This window comes from Dipodomys spectabilis, unplaced genomic scaffold, assembly GCF_019054845.1.
Source record: "Dipodomys spectabilis isolate Male_0828 unplaced genomic scaffold, ASM1905484v1 ptg000038l, whole genome shotgun sequence".
Lineage (NCBI taxonomy): Eukaryota > Metazoa > Chordata > Mammalia > Rodentia > Heteromyidae > Dipodomys > Dipodomys spectabilis.
Genome location: NW_024870715.1, coordinates 1298295 through 1315391, shown reverse-complemented (window position 1 = coordinate 1315391; position 17097 = coordinate 1298295). Strand labels below are relative to the sequence as shown.

The window sequence follows — 17097 nt, the reverse complement described above, 5'->3', positions numbered from 1 at the left end:
GCCGCAGTACCCAATCTGGACATTCTATGTCTATCACTAGGCACCATGTCTGGGAATTTGGAAAGGGAATTAACAACCTTTACATCTCCCTTGACCTGGGGGGGGGGGAGGGGGGGGGAGGGAGGCAAATAAATGTACCAAATGTACCTCGATGGAGGTCCGGCCACTCTACAAGCAGGGGCTCTAACCACTATGGTAAGTGTGCCGTGGAGAAGATGGGACTTCTGGGCAGAAGAAGGCCGCGAACCCTAAGAACCAGCAGTCCGCTGGCAGATGCGTCGGGCAGAGCCGGGCTGGTTTTACCTCGGCAGCAGAAACTCTTCCACCGGAGCACGAGGTTGGGAAGTTTCTCGGGCCGCTCTGCCCGGTGGCTGACTTGGGGATGGGGGGCTGGGGGGGTCCCGGCGGAACATACCCGCACTGCAGCCCGGACCGGACCCCGAGGGCCGCTGCTCCCGCCGTCGGGGTGGGGGGGGTGGGGGCGGTGAGACCCCCCCCCCCCACAGGGCGGCCGGGCCAGGGCGCAGCACCCACAGCCTGGCATCCCGCGGCGCCCCCCCCCCCCCCGGCCGGGCTCGGGTCTCCGCTCGCGTCCCCAGGCGCTCGTCCCGCACTCGGGGTCCCGGGGACATCCCGACGCTGCGGGGGGGGGGGGAGGGGGGAGGGCAGGGTCGCGCCGCGGGGGGGAGGCGCCTCCGCGCCCGCCTCACCCCTGGCCCGCAGGGGGCGAGGGCGGAGCTGCAGGGCCGCCGCCCGTCCCCTCCCCACCCCACCCCCCGGGACCCGCTCCGGACCCCCTCCCGCGTGCTCCCCGCACAATGCTCATGCGCACCGCTCAGCCTTTATAGCGGCCGCGGGAGCCGCGCTTTCCGCACTCGGGCGCAACGGGGCGGATCCCACGCAGGTGCAGCACCCGGGCCGTCAGCGCGGGCGTGCGGGATCGGGACGCCCGCGTGCCGGGGTCTGTCCTTGGTAGCTGCCTGATTGCCTGCGGGTCGGTCTGTCGGTCTGTCTGCCCGCCTGCTCGCCCGCCCGCCCGCCGATCGGTCGATCGGTCGGTCGGTCTGTCTGTCTGCCCGTCTTCCCATTGGCGCCCCGCTCCCCCACCTCCAGCCCAGGTCCGAGCTCCCATCTGGCTTGTGGGTTCGGCTCTTGCCGGCGGGACGCTGGCCGCATGGAGCAGCAGACCGGCGGTCTCTTCCCTCCCGGGGCGACCCCTAGGTTCCCGGGGTGCGGGAACTCCAAGAAGGGGGCGGGCGGGCAGGCGCCAGGTGCCGGGGACCGTCACGGGCCCCCTCGGAGCCTTCCTCTCTCAGTCTCGCTCTCTCGCAGGTCCGATCGGCCTCGACCATGCCAGCGTTCTGGACCCCGTTCCTCTGCCTCGGTGGGTACGCGCCCCTCGCCGCCCCGCCCCGGCGCGCGGCCGGCGGAGACTGCACCAGCCCTCGCGCTCTCCTCTCTCCGCAGGTGTCTGGGGACTGCTGCTGCCGGAGCCCGCGGGCAGCGAAGGCGCCGGTGAGTTGTGGGCTCAGGACACTCGAGGCAAGAGGGCTCGGCCCGGGAAGCCAGAGCGGCTGAGGCTCGGAGTCTGGGGAGAAGCGGGGTTCGGATGGAGGCCCGGGGAGCAGAGGTGGAGGGAGCGCCCGTTTTCACCCCGACCCGATGGGAGAGAAAATCCTGCCCCGAGGTCCACCTGCCTCGCCGCGGACCCCGCGACCCCGCCGAGCGCCGGTCCCGAGGCCGAGCCGCGCCGCGTCCCCGGCGGGTCCCCTGCGTTCGGGCGGGGGCTGGGGAGAACGCAGCGCCCAGGGCGCGCGGGGTGATCGTCGGTGTGCCACCCTGCTCGGCCCTCTGGGGTGTTTTGCTAGGTGTCACCTCTCATAAGAAGCAGCATTGGGGGTGTGTGGGGGGGTGGGGGGAGCTCATCCGTGTGCCAGAAAGTCTAAAGAGTTTGCTGCACGTGTCCGAGCGCGGGCGTGCGGTCCGCCGTGTTTCCTGCGGGGTGAGGGACCAACGCGTTTGGAACCCCTGTTGTTTATTTGACCGTAGACGTGAGGGTGCCTGTGGCCCGACGAAGGCGGGGGGGTGGCAGCCACCGAGTTCCCAGGGGAGGGCTTGGAACGAGAGATGAGGCTGGCGTGGGGCGGCGTGGGGTGGCGAGGGCGCCCTCCCTCCCCCCCACAGCCGGCGCGGTCCACGCGGGGCTCCAGCCAGAGCCCGGGAAAGGGTTGGGGTGGGGGGTCTTGTTAGAAGCAAGCCAAAGCATCGTGATCACACAGCCTTCCCCCGGGGCTTCTCAAACAAAGGGTGGCCTTTTGAAACGCGTTTCCAAACATTTGGACAACCACTCTCCTCTGTGTTAGGGAAATGTTTAATCATGTCCATTTCGACTGAATTTCAGCAGTGAATGGATGGATGAACTGTTTGTCTTCATGTTACCTGGTCACACGTTGCCATGGGCTGTGTCTACCCAGCATCTTTTGTAGAAAAAAAAAAAATCTAGTTTTTACACAGTCCACCTGACTGGTTATCAGGGGCATTGTGTAAAACCTGAGCATACTGACAAGTGCTCTCTTTGCTTGCTTGCTTGTTTGTCTTGTCTTGGGGCTTGAACTCAGGGCCTAGGCACCATCCCTGAGCTTTTTGTGCAAGGCTGGCACTCTACTACTTGGAGCCACGGCTCCACTTGCAGTTTTCTGGTGGTTAATTGGAGTATAAGAGTCTCATGGAATTTCCTGCCTGGGCTGGCTTGGAACCACGATCCTTAGATCTCAGCCTCCTGAGTAGCAAGGATTACAGATGTGAGCCACTGGTGCCAGGTTTTGAAAAGTGCTTTCTAAAAATGAGCCCATACTCACTACCTGATATGTCTCTTAGGATAGGTCTAGGGCAGAAACAACTGGGTTTGGTTAAAATAAAACTGCTTCATTCTGATACTCTATCTTGCTCTTTTGGAATGTTTCTTGTAACCCTAACCCATGGCTTTAGTTTTCTCATCTGTAAAGTTCATGAAGGAACTAAATAATGGTCCATGAATCTAAGCACCCTTTTACTGATTGGTTTATGCAAACACGTGCTTTGTGTGTGTGTGTGTGTGTGTGTGTGTGTGTGTGTGTGCCAGAATTGGGGCTTGAACTCAGTTCAGGGACTGGATACTGTCTTTTAAGCTTTCTTGCATAAGGCTAGCACTCTACCACTTGAGCCACAGCTCCACCCCTGGCTTTTTGGTGGTTAATTGGAGATAAGAGTCTCATGGACTTTTCTTCCCTGGACTGACTTCAAACTACTCCTGAGTAGCTAGATTATAGGCATGAGCCACAGCACCCAGCTTTTCATGATCTACCTTTGCTAGGCTACAAGATGTCATAATGGAAAGGATAGCTTTGAGAGCTTTTTGTCTATAAAAATACCCCCCCCCCCCCCGCCCCGAGATTCCATCACAGTTTCATCAGAATTCAGACTTTTTTCTAGAATAAATAAATGTTCAATGACTCATTTTCAAACTGATTGGAAACAGAAAATGGTCACAGTAGCTTTCTGTCATGAATAGGAGCTAGATTAAATTGGAATGACAACTTTGACTTGCTAAAATCTAGAATGGTGTGAACAAATCAATATTCCTTCTAGAGGTGTGCCAATTAGGGAGAGGGTGTGAAACTTGAATCTCACGTACTACTTTCTCTGACCTACTTCCTAAAGAGTTGTCCGGGCGCGGATTACATTTTCTCCTTTCTCTTCAGCTCCCATTGCTATCACATGCTCTACCAGAGGCCTGGACATCAGGAAAGAGAAAGCAGATGTCCTCTGCCCGGGGGGCTGCCCTCCTGAGGAATTCTCTGTGTTTGGGAACATAGTTTATGCCTCTGTATCCAGCATCTGTGGGGCTGCCATCCACAGGTAAGACCAGATACCAGGTAGGGAGCAATGCCAACATCATTATTTCCTTTTCCATTTGTACTCCCTTCCTCCCTGTTCTCCTTTAGTGCTGTTTTAATAAAAGATTATTACATCTTTATTCTTGGGTATCTTTGAAGTATCAGATATATAAGGGGGAGCTTTCTGGCAAAAGGTAAACTGTATTACTTGATAGCTAGAGTCCCATGCTTTTTCTTTTTTCCCCCACAATCGTGGGGCCTGAACTCTGGGTCTGCGCGCTGTCCCTCAGCTCTTCAGCACAAGGCTAGCGCTCTACCACTTGAGCCACACCACTTCCAGCTTTTTCTGCTTATGTGGTGCTGAGGAATTGAACCCAGGGCCTCATGCATGCAAGGCAAGCGCTCTACCACTGAGCCACCTTCCCAGCCCCTAGAGTCCCATGCTTTCTAATCATGATTCCTAATCATATCATTCATTATGGAGTTTTTAACTATGTGCCAGCTTTTTTTTTTTTAATCTTTCATCACAATCTTAAGGTAGACATAGTTTCTTCTTTTACCAGATGAGGACACTAAACTCAGAGTTGTCAAGTACCTTGCCCAAGACCACCATGGTTATTCTGCAGTAGAACAGCCAGTGATGTTTATAAAAGAAAAGGAGAAAAAAAAAGTCAGGCACTGGTAGCTTACTCCTGTAATCCTAGCTACTCAGGAGGCTGAGATCTGAGGATCACAGTTTGAAGCCATCCTGAACGTCAGAAGTCTATGAGACCCTTATCTCTAAGTAGCCACCAAACTGGAGATGCACCTCAAGTGGTTAAGCACCAGTCTAGAGCAGGGAAAATGAGTGAGAATGTAGTGCCCTGGCCTCAAGCCCCAGTACCATCATCCCCCCCCATACCCACTCCCCACCCCACCTCCCAAAGGTAGTCCAAGGGCATGTAGTTAGGTTACTTTAGAAAAGTTGTCTGTCACCCTTTATTATCTCTGAATCTTTGAGCTATAGGAAACAGGATACTACAAGTGTATCCTTATCAATACTCTAAAAGTTTGACAGTACAAAACTATTTCCCTAGGCATGTTTTGTTCCTGTGTAAGCAAGTTTTTAAAAGGCTGGCAGCAAGCATTCTTTGATGTCTTCCCTGCTGAGCTATTTTCTTGATTAATCAGAGCAATAGTTGCAACATGGCATTCTAAGTCAGCCAGATGCCCTGGAAAAGTGAGGCTGGTGTCTCAGCTGCTCTTCTTGTGCTGTAGGGGAGCAATCAGCATCTCAGGGGGACCAGTGCGTGTCTATACCCTACCTGGACGGGAGAACTATTCCTCTGTAGAAGCCAACAGCATCCAGTCGCAGGCGCTTTCCAGGTGGTCTGCTTCCTTTACAGTGACTAGTAGGTACAATTACATTGTTCCCACACGTGTATAAACACTGCCACCCAGCCTCTAGGTTCCCCCAAATGTTTCCTACTCTTCTTAGCCAAGCTCCTTTGCTTCTGATAGAAAAAGCTCTGGTCAAACATTGATCCACTATGATACAGACTCAGGAGGCTGGTACCATTCAAGCCCAACATGGGGAAAAGAATGGGCTGTCAGACAATGGCAACAGGAACTTGAACTTGTCTGCAGTCCGAATGCCCAGGTACTTTACCAAGCAGTACTAAACTTCGAGACAAATGAATTCAATCCAGTTTGGTTCTCTGAAATGAATAGGCTACATGATGTTTATACCTGCAATCCTATCTATAGCAAACTGTGGAATTGCAAATTAGATTCATAAGGTTTTGATGATGTAGGAAAGGGAAAAATAATAGACTTCTTTTTATTTTAACAGAAGGCAAAAGTAGTGCCCAGGAAGCAACAGGAAGGGCAGTGTCCACAGCACGTCCACCCACAGGTACAAAGCATGGAACATTATGTTGGCCTGGGAGCATTTGGAAGTTATATGTATTGCATTCTCTCTGTGTATATGTGTGTGTGTGTGTGTGTACTAGTTCTGACGCTTGAACTCAGGACCTGGCTGTGGCCATATACTTTTATTTCTGGCTTTTTGCTGATTAATTAGAGATAAGAATCTCATGGACTTTGCTGCCCTAGGTGGCTTCTAACCTTGATCCTCAGATCTCAGCCTCCTGAGTAGATAAGATGATAGGTGTGAACCACTGGTGCCCAGCATACATGTGTTGTGATACTTTCCTCTAAACAATTTATATGAGAGAAACAGAAGAATAACTTACATTAAAGATATATTCAGTTTTATGTTTCAAATGTCTTCTTTTTAAATCGTTTAAAAAATTGAGGTTTGAACTCAGGACTTTGCATTTGCTATAGAGGAGCGCTACTACTTAAGCCATTCCTTAGCCCTGGTTCTTTTTCAGAGAGCAGTTTGTGTTTTTATTTGGGGTAACCTCAGAACATGGTCCTCCTATCTATGACCAACACTCCCCAGCCCCACCAACTACAACCACAGGTGAACATCACCTCATCTAGCTTATTGATTGAGATGAAGTGTGGCTAACTTTTTGCTTAGGCTGACCTCAAATATTGATCTTCCCAATCTTTGCCTCTTGAGTAGCTGAGATAACAGGTAATAGCTACTGTGTCCAGCAGACTCCTTGTTTGTTTTTTTGTCAGTTGTGGGGCTTGAACTCTGGGCCTGTGCACTGTCCCTGAGCTCTTCAGCTCGTGGCTAGCGCTCTGCCACTTGAGCCATAAGGGCACTTCCAGTTTACTGGTGGTTAATTGGAGATAAGAGTCTTCTGGACTTTTCCTGCCTGGGCTAGCTTTGAACCGGGATCCTCAGATCTCAGCAGGGAGTAGCTAGGATTACAGGCTTGAGCCACTGGCGCCCAGCTCCTTGTATTTTTTAAATGATCAAATCTGCTACAAATTATTCTCTGAAGGCCTATGAACTGGTCCAAGTACCATAAACTTTTCTCCTTCATTTGCTTCATTAAATTCCCTTAGTCCTTTACTGTTGTGTAAATAAAAAGAATTAGTGAATACCTACAGGAAGAAATCCATAGGGCTCACCTTTTCTTAGCCATGGCCATTTTAAAGTAAAAAAATCGAACATTAAGCTGTGACTTCCCAATCCTGCACCCCTGTTGGTGTAGGTTGTCAAAGTTCTGGAATAGAGACATACCAAGTGTTGGGGCCTGTCTTGTTCGTTGTTGGGGCATTGCTTCCCCAATCAGAAAACTACAAGGAAACTAACTTTTTTTTTTGTACTGGGCCTAGGGCTTGAACTTTCTACCTAGGCACTGTCCCTGAGGTTTTTTGCTCAAGACTAGCACTCTACCATTTGAGCCACAGCTCTAACTCCAGCTTTTTTTTTTTTTTTAAAGAGTATGACAGATTTTCCTGCCGGGGCTGGCTTTGAACCAAGATCCTCAGATCTCAGCTTCCTGAGTAGCTAAGATTCAGGCATGAGTTACTGGAGCCCAACTGAGTGAACTATTTAAAAGCCTTTTTATAATAATAAAATTGTATTAAAAAATTCTTTACAGCTGAGTGCCATTGGCTCACCTCTATAATCCTTTTAGGAGTCTGAGATCTAAAGATAGAGGTTTGAAGCCAGTTAGACAGGGAAGGTTCATGAGACTCTTATCTCCAGTTAGTCAACAAAAAGCCAGACAGGGTTCAAGTAATAGAACACCAACTATAGGCAATAAAAGCAAATTGACAATATGAAGCCTTGAGTTTAAGCCCCAGTTGTAGTCAAGAAAAAAAAAAAAGAGAAGTTTTTTCAATGATTGAGGGTGTGTTTCAAGACATAGAATGCTTTTTTCTAAGCAAGCACAAAAGCCCGAGTTCAAGTCCTAGTCCTAAAAAAAAAAAGGCTTTTTTCAGCGCGCACGCGTGCGCACACACACACACACACACACACAGAGTAATCCTAGTACTCTGGAGGCTGAGATCTGGAGAATCAAGATTTAAAGCTGAAATGGTAGAGCTCCAGCTAAGCAGAGAAAGCCCAAGCACCAGGGTAGGCAGGAGTCTTTTTAAGCATAGCACTCCTTCCATGAGCTTTTTCGTTATAAATCTGTCATTCTCTTGCCCATGTTAAGTGCTTTCTTTGCTTCAGGTAAACGACTAAAGAAAACACCAGCAAAGAAAAGCGGCAATAAAGGTAAGAACATGGCATTTCCTCTGCCTTCTTTATTTTTTATTTTTAAATTTCCAGTTATGGGGCTTGAACTCAGGGCTTGGGTGCTATTCCTGAGCTCTTTTTTGCTCAAGGCTAGTGCTCTACCACTTTGAGCCACAGCTCTCCTTCCAATTTGGTTTGAGTGGTTAATTGGAGACAAGACTAATTGGAGATAAGACAGTTGGTGACTTTTCTGCCCAGGCTGGCTTTGAACCGTGATCCTCAGATCTCAGCCTTCTGAGTGGTTAGGATTACAGGCATGTGCCACTGGCACCAGGCCTGTATAGATATTTTTAATAGGTTGCATTATGGTATTTTAACATATATATGCATATATACATATATATAATAAAGATATTACTTCTATGATACACACACACACACACACACACACACACACACACACACACACACACTTTCACCTCTGCCTTCTTGAGACTAACAAAGGACTTGTTTGGGTATTCACAGACTGTAAAGCAGACATTGCCTTTCTGATTGATGGAAGTTTTAATATTGGGCAGCGCCGCTTTAATTTACAGAAGAATTTTGTCGGGAAAGTGGCTCTCATGTTGGGAATTGGAATCGAAGGACCACACGTAGGCCTTGTTCAAGCCAGGTACTAATTTCATTCCAATGGGAGGTGACTGAGAATCTTGAATGATGACAACTTAATCAATCTGATTCATTCATTGTAGTTCAATATAAAACATGTTAAATTCTGGGACCAGCTAAATTCCCAAACTATAAATTCAGGATTTAAGACTGCCTGTACAGACACTTGACATGCATGTGTGAGTCCCTGATCTGATCCACAGCATCTCAAAAACAAAAGAAAAAAACGCCTGGCAATCTGAGTAGGCCCTAGTGCCTCGTTTTTGGAAAAAAAAAGATTTGGAGAATTGCATGCTATCTTGCTCAATTTGCAATGTTTCTGATCTGAAGGAAGCAACAGTGGTATGTCTGTTCCTCTTACATCATCTGCCATTTCTTTTTAGTTTGCTTGGTTGTGGTCTTTTGCCAGTCAGGTTTGAACTCAGGGCTTCACTCTTGCTAGGCAGGTATACCACCACTTGAGCCAGGTCCCCAGCCTCCATTCTGCCAATTATTGTTTTAGGACTTGCCATATTTTCTTGGTTGGAGACATGCAAGCATGATCTTTTTCCTTCATTCAGTTAAAAATAACATTTATTGTGGGCTGGGAAGGTGGCTCAGTGGATGCATGAGGCTCTGGGTTCGATTCCTCAGCACCACATAAGCAGAAAAAGCCGGAAGTGGCGCTGTGGCTCAAGTGGTAGAGCACTAGCTTTGAGCTGAAGAGCTGAGGAACAGCGCCCAGGCCAAGTTCAGGTTCCATGACTGACACAAAACAGAGAACAAAACAAACCAAACCAAAAAACACATTTATTGATGGCTTTCAGAGTCATAATGTGCTCACTATAGGAAGATTGAAAAACATATAAAGAATTAAAAGTTTCAAACCGTGTCTCCCAGGATAATCTTAAAATAAAGGTTTTCTTTTCAGTATTTTAAGAAAAATTTTGATTGCATGTTGTATGTATGCATTTCCTTTTTAAAAGCTGGAGTATAAAAATGTCTTGGGGTCCTGGTTTTTCACCCTTAGTATGTCATTTTTCTTATTATAAATATAAAAAGTTTCATAATATTCTTTTGCATAACTAATCATTGTCCTCCTTTTTAAACCGCTCTGTATTATCTTTATCATCAGCCTTATATCATCGTTTATGCCCATTCTTTACTTGTTTCGTTTGGTTAAATTCCTAGATGTGAGGTTTTGACATTTCTAAAGTTTATAACTAAATTGCTTTCTAGAAAGTTGAATCAGTTTAGACCTTTAGCAGTCCATAAAGATGTCACCAGTACTACTTCCAATATTTATATTTAATTTCTTACTATTTTTAAATTGTCTTTGCACAAAGTTATAATAGGAATTTTTGTTGTAATAGTTTAACTGTGTTGTTTCTTACCTAATTTAACCATTCGTCTCCTTTTAAAAATGACCTCCTTATTGTACTGCTTTGTTTGTAGCATCATTTTTTTTTTTTTTTTGCCAGTCATGGGGCCTGAACTCTGGGTCTGGGCCCTGTCCCTCAGCTCTTCAGCTCAGGGCTAGTGCTCTACCACTGGAGCCACAGCGCCACTTCCGGCTTTTTCTGTTTATGTGGTGCTTAGGAATCGAACCCAGGGCCTCATGCTTGCAAGGCATGCACTCTACCGCTGAGCTACCTTCCCAGCCCCTGTAGCATCATTTTTATCTGAGCAAGTTCATGTCTTGTGATTTATCTGATTACATCTCTTTGCTATTGTTTTATTGTAATTTTTGGTTTTGTTTGTGTGCTGGTACTGGGGTTTAAACTCATGGCCTCATGCTTTTTCACCTAAGGTTGGCACTCTTACCACTGGAACCATACCTCCACTTCTAGCTTTTTGATGGTTAATTGGAGATAAGAGTCCCACAGACTTTCCTGTGTGATCTGTCTTCGAACCACAATCCTTATATATCAGCCTCCACAGTAGCTAGGATTACAGGCATGAGCCACCAGTGTCTGACTTTATTGTAAACTTTAACAACTCATGATGCAATTCCCCTGTAGTAATATATATATATATATATATATATACAGAGATATGTACATATATATGTATATTTGTATATATGTGTGTATATCTATATGTATGTGTACATAAATGCATACATGATACTGTATGTGTATATATGTATTATATACGCATATATGTACATATGTATATAGATACATACATATATATACATATATGTGGGGAGAGAGAGAGAGAGAGAGAGAATGTGTTGGTTGTGGGGCCTGAACTCTGGGCCTGATGCTGTCTCTTGAGTTCTTCAGCTCAAGGCAGGCACTCTACCACTTGAGCCACAGCACCACTTCTGGTTTTCTGGTGGTTAATTAGAGTCTCATGGTCGTTACTGCCAAGGCTGGCTTTGAACCATGATCCTCAGATCTCGACCTCCTGAGTAGCTAGGATTACAGATGTGAGCCCCTGGCACCCGATTTCTTATATTTTTGAGGGGCTAATTTAGCCCCAGAAAAGCTGTAAGCTACATTGCCATGTACTTATTTTAGCTCCTTATAAACTTCCTGGTTTATACACTTTCTACTTTAGGAAGAACATGAAAATAAACCACGAGCATATGTTTGTAAAAGAACAAAATGATTCTTGTATTACAAAGGATGCAAAGCATAAGTGTGATAAAGATAATTGATAGTTGAAAAGTAACCATGAAAGTGATAAGGTTATCTCGGAAAAATCTGATTTTGTGACCCAACATTTCTGCCATTGGTTATGCAAAAATAAAATGTTTACTCATTCCTCAAAAATATCTCAATAAGAGTCAGATGTGGCTGTGGCACACTTGTAATCCCAGTTGTTTAATTTGCTTTTCTGATATTCCCTAGATAATTGCTTTTTTCTTTAATCACAGTGAACATCCCAAAATAGAATTTTACTTGAAAAACTTTACATCAGCCAAAGATGTTTTGTTTGCCATAAAAGAAGTAGGTTTCAGAGGAGGTAATTCCAATACAGGTAAGTAGACTGCCCCTGGGGGGTTACAGTCAGGGTTACAACATGATCAGACATGTAAAACAGCATTATGCTACTTTATGTAAGCAGATGACATGACACTTTTGGCTTGATCTGCAGCTGGTCACCTGAGATACATGTTCGGATTATAATAGAAGATATACCAATAGCTTGGTAGTTTTTACTTAATATATGTAAAGCTTTTTTTTTTCGTCAGCACTAAGCTGGCCCTCTATCACTAGAGCCATCATCCAGCCCAGTTCTTTGCTCATTATTTTGGAAATGATAAGTCCTGGACTTTTCTGCCCACATTGCCTTTGAACTCAGACTCTCTCTGGATCTCAGCCTCCTAGGTAGCTAGACATAGGCCACCAGTGCCCAGACAAGCATTGTGATTTTATAATCTTTATATTTAATAGATCAGTTGTCATTATAGAGAAGTAGCTGTTTGTAATTAGAAACCAACAGACTCATGCAACAAATGTAGATAGATTAGCACAAGTGGCCCTCTGAAGAGACTCCTTGTTCTTTTGGAGGAACTCATCTGTCAGCAGAGGACAAGGGCACACCACAGGAGTAGGAGTCAGTTTTGTGATTCTGACTGGTGATTGATGGGAAGTAAGGAAATCTGAAGCTTCAGGAGGTGGAGCGGGGAGAACGTGGGTTGTGAAGACAAAAAATAGGCCTGAAGAATCATTAACCTTACCCTATCTGAGGGATCAGTTATAGAACTGAGTTCCATATAAGTTAAATCCTTAAACTTAGTGACATCAAGTTGTTACCGGGGAAACCGAGATGTCATTTGAGTTAGGGGTAAATTGCTGCTCAAGTTTGCTTCTTTCTCAAACCTAGGGAAAGCTTTGAAGCATACTGCTCAGAAATTCTTCACACCAGACACTGGAGTCAGAAAAGGCATCCCCAAAGTGGTGGTAGTGTTTATTGATGGCTGGCCTTCTGATGACATCGAGGAAGCAGGCATTGTGGCCAGAGAGTTTGGTGTCAATGTTTTTATAGTTTCTGTGGCCAAGCCAATTCCTGAAGAATTGGGGATGGTTCAGGATGTTGCATTTGTGGACAAGGTAAGGTGGTGAGACACATCCGTTAAGATGTGTACCATGATTTGGTTTTGAGCCTCCAAGTGTAACCTCTTGATTACCTGTGAACATTCAAGACTTAAATGTTTTACAAATTTGGAGCCATTTTTGATCCTTCTGATCTTTTCTGTGTCTCCCCCATTAGGCTGTCTGTAGGAATAATGGCTTCTTCTCTTATCATATGCCCAACTGGTTTGGCACCACAAAATATGTAAAGCCTCTGGTACAGAAGCTCTGCACTCATGAGCAAATGATGTGTAGCAAGACCTGTTACAACTCAGTGAACATCGCCTTCCTGATTGACGGCTCCAGCAGTGTTGGGGATAGTAATTTCCGTCTCATGCTTGAATTTATTTCCAACATAGCTAAGTCTTTCGAGATCTCAGACATTGGGGCCAAGATAGCTGCTGTACAGTTCACTTACGATCAACGCACAGAATTCAGTTTCACTGACTATAGCACCAAAGAAAATGTCCTAGCTGTGATCAGAAGCATCCGCTATATGAGCGGTGGGACGGCTACTGGTGATGCCATTTCCTTCACTGTTAGAAATGTATTTGGTCCCATAAGGGGTAGCCCCAACAAGAACTTCCTGGTAATAGTCACAGATGGGCAGTCCTATGATGATGTCCGAGGTCCTGCTGCCGCCGCCCACGATGCAGGTAAGGCCTTTGTCTTTTTATGGGAAGAGGACTGAGGAGGGCTCATGAATTTGAGGAGTCATTAAACCTTGACTGTTTTATTGAACAACACACCTCAAGTGTAGCAGGTAACTGCTCTGAGCTTCACATACAACTGCCAAAGCACCCCTGGCAGTCTCATTCTACAGACAAAGACTTCACCAGGATGAATTACAAATAGACAAAGCAAGGATTCAAACCTAGCTTGAGGGCCCACAATCCTAACCATGGGATTGTGGAGAAAGTTTTAAGGACTTAGGGTGCTCCCATGTGACCTAAACTTGGAATACATCCCCCAAATGATGAGGTTAGCCTTGCCTACCATTTATTTACCAAGGAAGTTTTTAGACTGGCATGTGATTTATTAGATAGCCAGATCTCCAGTAGAGTTTAATCCTATCTTAAATTCTTTCCTAAACTGTTTATTTTTCCCTCTTGAGATGAAACTCTGGAATTTTAAAAGGTCTAAAACAGGTTTCCTTCTCACTTCTATTCTCAACCTTAATATTACTTTTGGAAAAGGCCTGAAAATGTTAGCATAATGTGCTGGTGAGATCAAATAAGCCAGCCAAAGCCTGAGGTTCCCCTTTGGGGTGTAATTGAGAGACTTGGAAGGGGAGACTTACAGTCCTTACTTTTGCATACTCCTTCTACCCCCAACTGAATTCCTAATTCCCTTTTTCCTTTCTATCCATAGGTGTCTTTTTTCAATATACATTACATACTTCTATAAATACTAGTGAAATGCTGTCTATAAGCAGGACAGAGAACAGATACCTGCAATTTTATAAAAAAAATTTTTTTTTACACACCAACACTAATTATGTTGAATATCTGCTAGAGTATACTGTCACTTGGTAAATTCGGCTTACTTAACTAACTTAATGTGAGCAGGACTATACTTAAGCTAATGTCAAATGTTCACTTTCTATATTCTCCTTGTGGTTAAAGTTTCAGGAAAGTTAGCTGCATTGCAAAAGTTTGATGAAATTTATTACTTAATAGTGAAATGAAACATCCACAAAAGCCAGAAAATGGAATTTTTAGGACTAGGTCACAACTTCTTTTTGTTGGTGGTGGTTGTGAGGCTTGCTGGGTCTGCGTGCTGTCCCTGAGCTCTTTGGCTCAAAGCGAGCACTCTACCACTTGAGGCACAATGCCATTTCCTGTTTTCAGGTGGTTAACTGGAGACAAGCCTCATGGACTTTCCTGCCAGGCTGGCTTTGAATTGAACCATGGAGCCTCAGATCTCAGCCTCCTGAGTAGCTAGGATTACAGGCGTGAGCCACCTGTTCCAGGCTCAACTTTTAATTTTTTTAATTTTAGGGCCTACTGAGCCTGAGTTAAACAATCTGAAAACCCAAGAGGACAGGAAATTAGTTTTGACAATTGGGGTGGGGGGAAGGGATGGTAGCAAGGACAGAATTGGCTAGTGATAAATTGTTTTGTTTTTTTTTTGCATTATCTAAACCTGGTTTATATTGTCTTTCTTTCCAACTCTGAGCACAAAACATTACATACAAAGAATTTCACCTAGCAGAAAAAAGCTAAAACTAATGCATTTTGCAGGTACTATTGAATTCCACTGACACCTTAGCCAAAAATATACACTCTTCTAACTCAAGCAGGCAGGTGAAATAGGGCGTTGGTGACTCTTGCCTGTAAGCCTAGCTACACAGGAGGCTGCGATCTGAGAGCTGCAGTTCAAAGCCAGCCATGGTGGACAAGTTCTACTCTTTTCTTCAATTAACCAGTAAAAGGAGAAAGTCAGAGTTGTGGCTCAAGTAGTAGAGCCAGGCTTCAGCACTAAGAGGGGCAAGCATATAAAGGTCCTGGGAGGAACTGAAGTAACTCTGTAAATACAAATACAAATCCCTTCCCAGTTTTACTGATTATATTTTTGCTTTAGTATTAAAGACTGGCAATTTTTGACTACTAGACAGTTTGCCAATAGAACTGTAAAGATCAAAGTGCAGGATACAAATCCTTTCTCACTTCCTCAGACAAAACACCATCTGAAAACTTTCACTGTGTACCACATAGGCCATTCTTGAGTATATGTACTGTCAAGGTACCAATAGTGCCAGAACCAGAGTTTGAACTCATGGTTTTTAAGCTTGCTTGCTTGTTCAGCGGGCCCTTAACCATTTGAACTATGCCTCCAGGTGCAAACTTTGCTGGTTAATTGGTGATGGGGTTTCGGTCTTTTCTGTCACAGATGACTTCAAAACATGACCTCTGAGGTGTCAGCTTCTTGAGCTGTTTAGGACTACAGCATGAGCCACTAGGCCCTGAAACGTTGTAGGACTTTAAATGATTCTCTGTATCACCCGTGTTTCCATTCTTAGCTTACAAAGTGCAGTTATGAATACTTAATTTCTATTTTTTCTATTATCAGTGACTATGATTAATCCATTAATGTGGGAAATAACACTCATGGCAAAGTTTCTGGTTTTGATTGCCAAATTGTTTGCCACTGGTCCCACAATGACTGTGAAAACAGGAGAGATTGTAGTTCTGAAGTTACTAGGCAATTCTCACTGCAAAATATATACTTGGAGATGAAAAATATATATGGACCTTTATAAACTGGACATGTTTTTAATTTTAAAATATCTTCCATCGTAGGTATCACCATCTTCTCTGTTGGTGTGGCTTGGGCACCTCTGGATGACCTGAAAGACATGGCCTCTAAACCAAAGGAGTCACATGCTTTCTTCACGAGAGAGTTCACAGGATTAGAACCAATTGTTTCTGATGTCATTAGAGGCATTTGTAGAGATTTCTTAGAATCTCAGCAATAATGGTGGATTTTGACTGGTAAAATACAAGATCTAATATATAAAGTGTACTCTCATAATACTGAAATATTATATAGCATACTAGAATCAGATACTTTAAGACCAACAGCTGTTTTAAACACACAAGCATTCATTTAAAGCTTCCACCTTTGGATTAAAATTTAGACTTTAACTCTTCAAAACACATGGTTAAGCTTCATAATCATGGCCCTTAGAAACTCAGGAAAGAGGAGGTATGGATTCAAATTGTAAGTTATGCCTATTAAATGTATTATAGATGTGCAAATATTATCTCAATAAAATAATCTGATACTTAAAGACAAAAGCAACGTCCTTTCTCTAATCATTCTGTACTGGCTAATAAGGGAAACAATTTTAAGCAGCTTTTAAAGTTTAAATATAAGTAATCTAAACCAAGTGGATGCTTTTAAACCAATCAATAGGATTATAATTATAGGTAAGGAATCTTATACCAAGCTTCTTTTATAGTGTATTTTCTAACTTATTACTAAAAATATCACACTGAATAAGTAGCAGGATTTCCAGGTATTTTTCTATTTATATCCTTTTTTTTTTTTGAGTCTAGTCGTGGGGCCTGAACTCTGGGCTTGGGCGCTGTCCCTCAGCTCTTCAGCTCAAGGCTAGCCCTCTACCACTTGAGCCACAGCGCCACTTTCCGGCTTTTTTCTTTTTGCTTATGTGGTGCTGAGGAATCAAACTCGGCCTCATGCATGCAAGGCAAACGCTTCCCAGCCCTATATCCTTAATTTTATATGTATATAGTTATATTGGCTTGTACTCTATAATACATCCAAGACTGAGAACATGTTAAGTCAGTAAAGCCTTTGAAAAGAGCTTTCAAGTATCAGAATTAAAGGGGAAAAAATGTAGTCTGGATATTTTTTAAAAAATTGCTAGTAACTT

The 17097-nt window shown here is 44.7% G+C and overlaps 1 protein-coding gene across 3 annotated transcripts; it reads left to right on the top strand.

The window, feature by feature from the left end:
- Positions 1-872: 872 nt before the first annotated feature.
- Coch (cochlin) lies at positions 873-16498 on the top strand. 3 transcript variants are annotated; one of them, XM_042677418.1, is made up of 12 exons: positions 873-1118; positions 1333-1384; positions 1468-1515; positions 3741-3897; positions 5133-5266; positions 5707-5769; positions 7960-8004; positions 8491-8638; positions 11498-11601; positions 12451-12677; positions 12838-13354; positions 16001-16498. In XM_042677418.1, the coding sequence occupies exons 2-12, from the start codon at positions 1351-1353 to the stop codon at positions 16174-16176; spliced, it is 1653 nt and encodes a 550-aa protein (XP_042533352.1). In that variant the 5' UTR covers positions 873-1118; positions 1333-1350; the 3' UTR covers positions 16177-16498. The 3 variants fall into 3 exon arrangements, with proteins under 3 accessions (XP_042533352.1, XP_042533353.1, XP_042533354.1); XM_042677419.1 differs by having other exon boundaries at positions 880-961; XM_042677420.1 differs by having other exon boundaries at positions 885-904.
- The last annotated feature ends 599 nt before the right edge of the window (positions 16499-17097 follow it).

Bases quoted from the DNA above. Each gene is read 5' to 3' on its own strand.
- Coch (XM_042677418.1), top strand. From the start codon at position 1,351: ATGCCAGCGTTCTGGACCCCGTTCCTCTGCCTCG. The intron at 8,005-8,490 runs GTAAGAACATGG...GGGTATTCACAG, and splicing joins AAAGAAAAGCGGCAATAAAG to ACTGTAAAGCAGACATTGCC. The intron at 11,602-12,450 runs GTAAGTAGACTG...TCTCAAACCTAG, and splicing joins AGGAGGTAATTCCAATACAG to GGAAAGCTTTGAAGCATACT.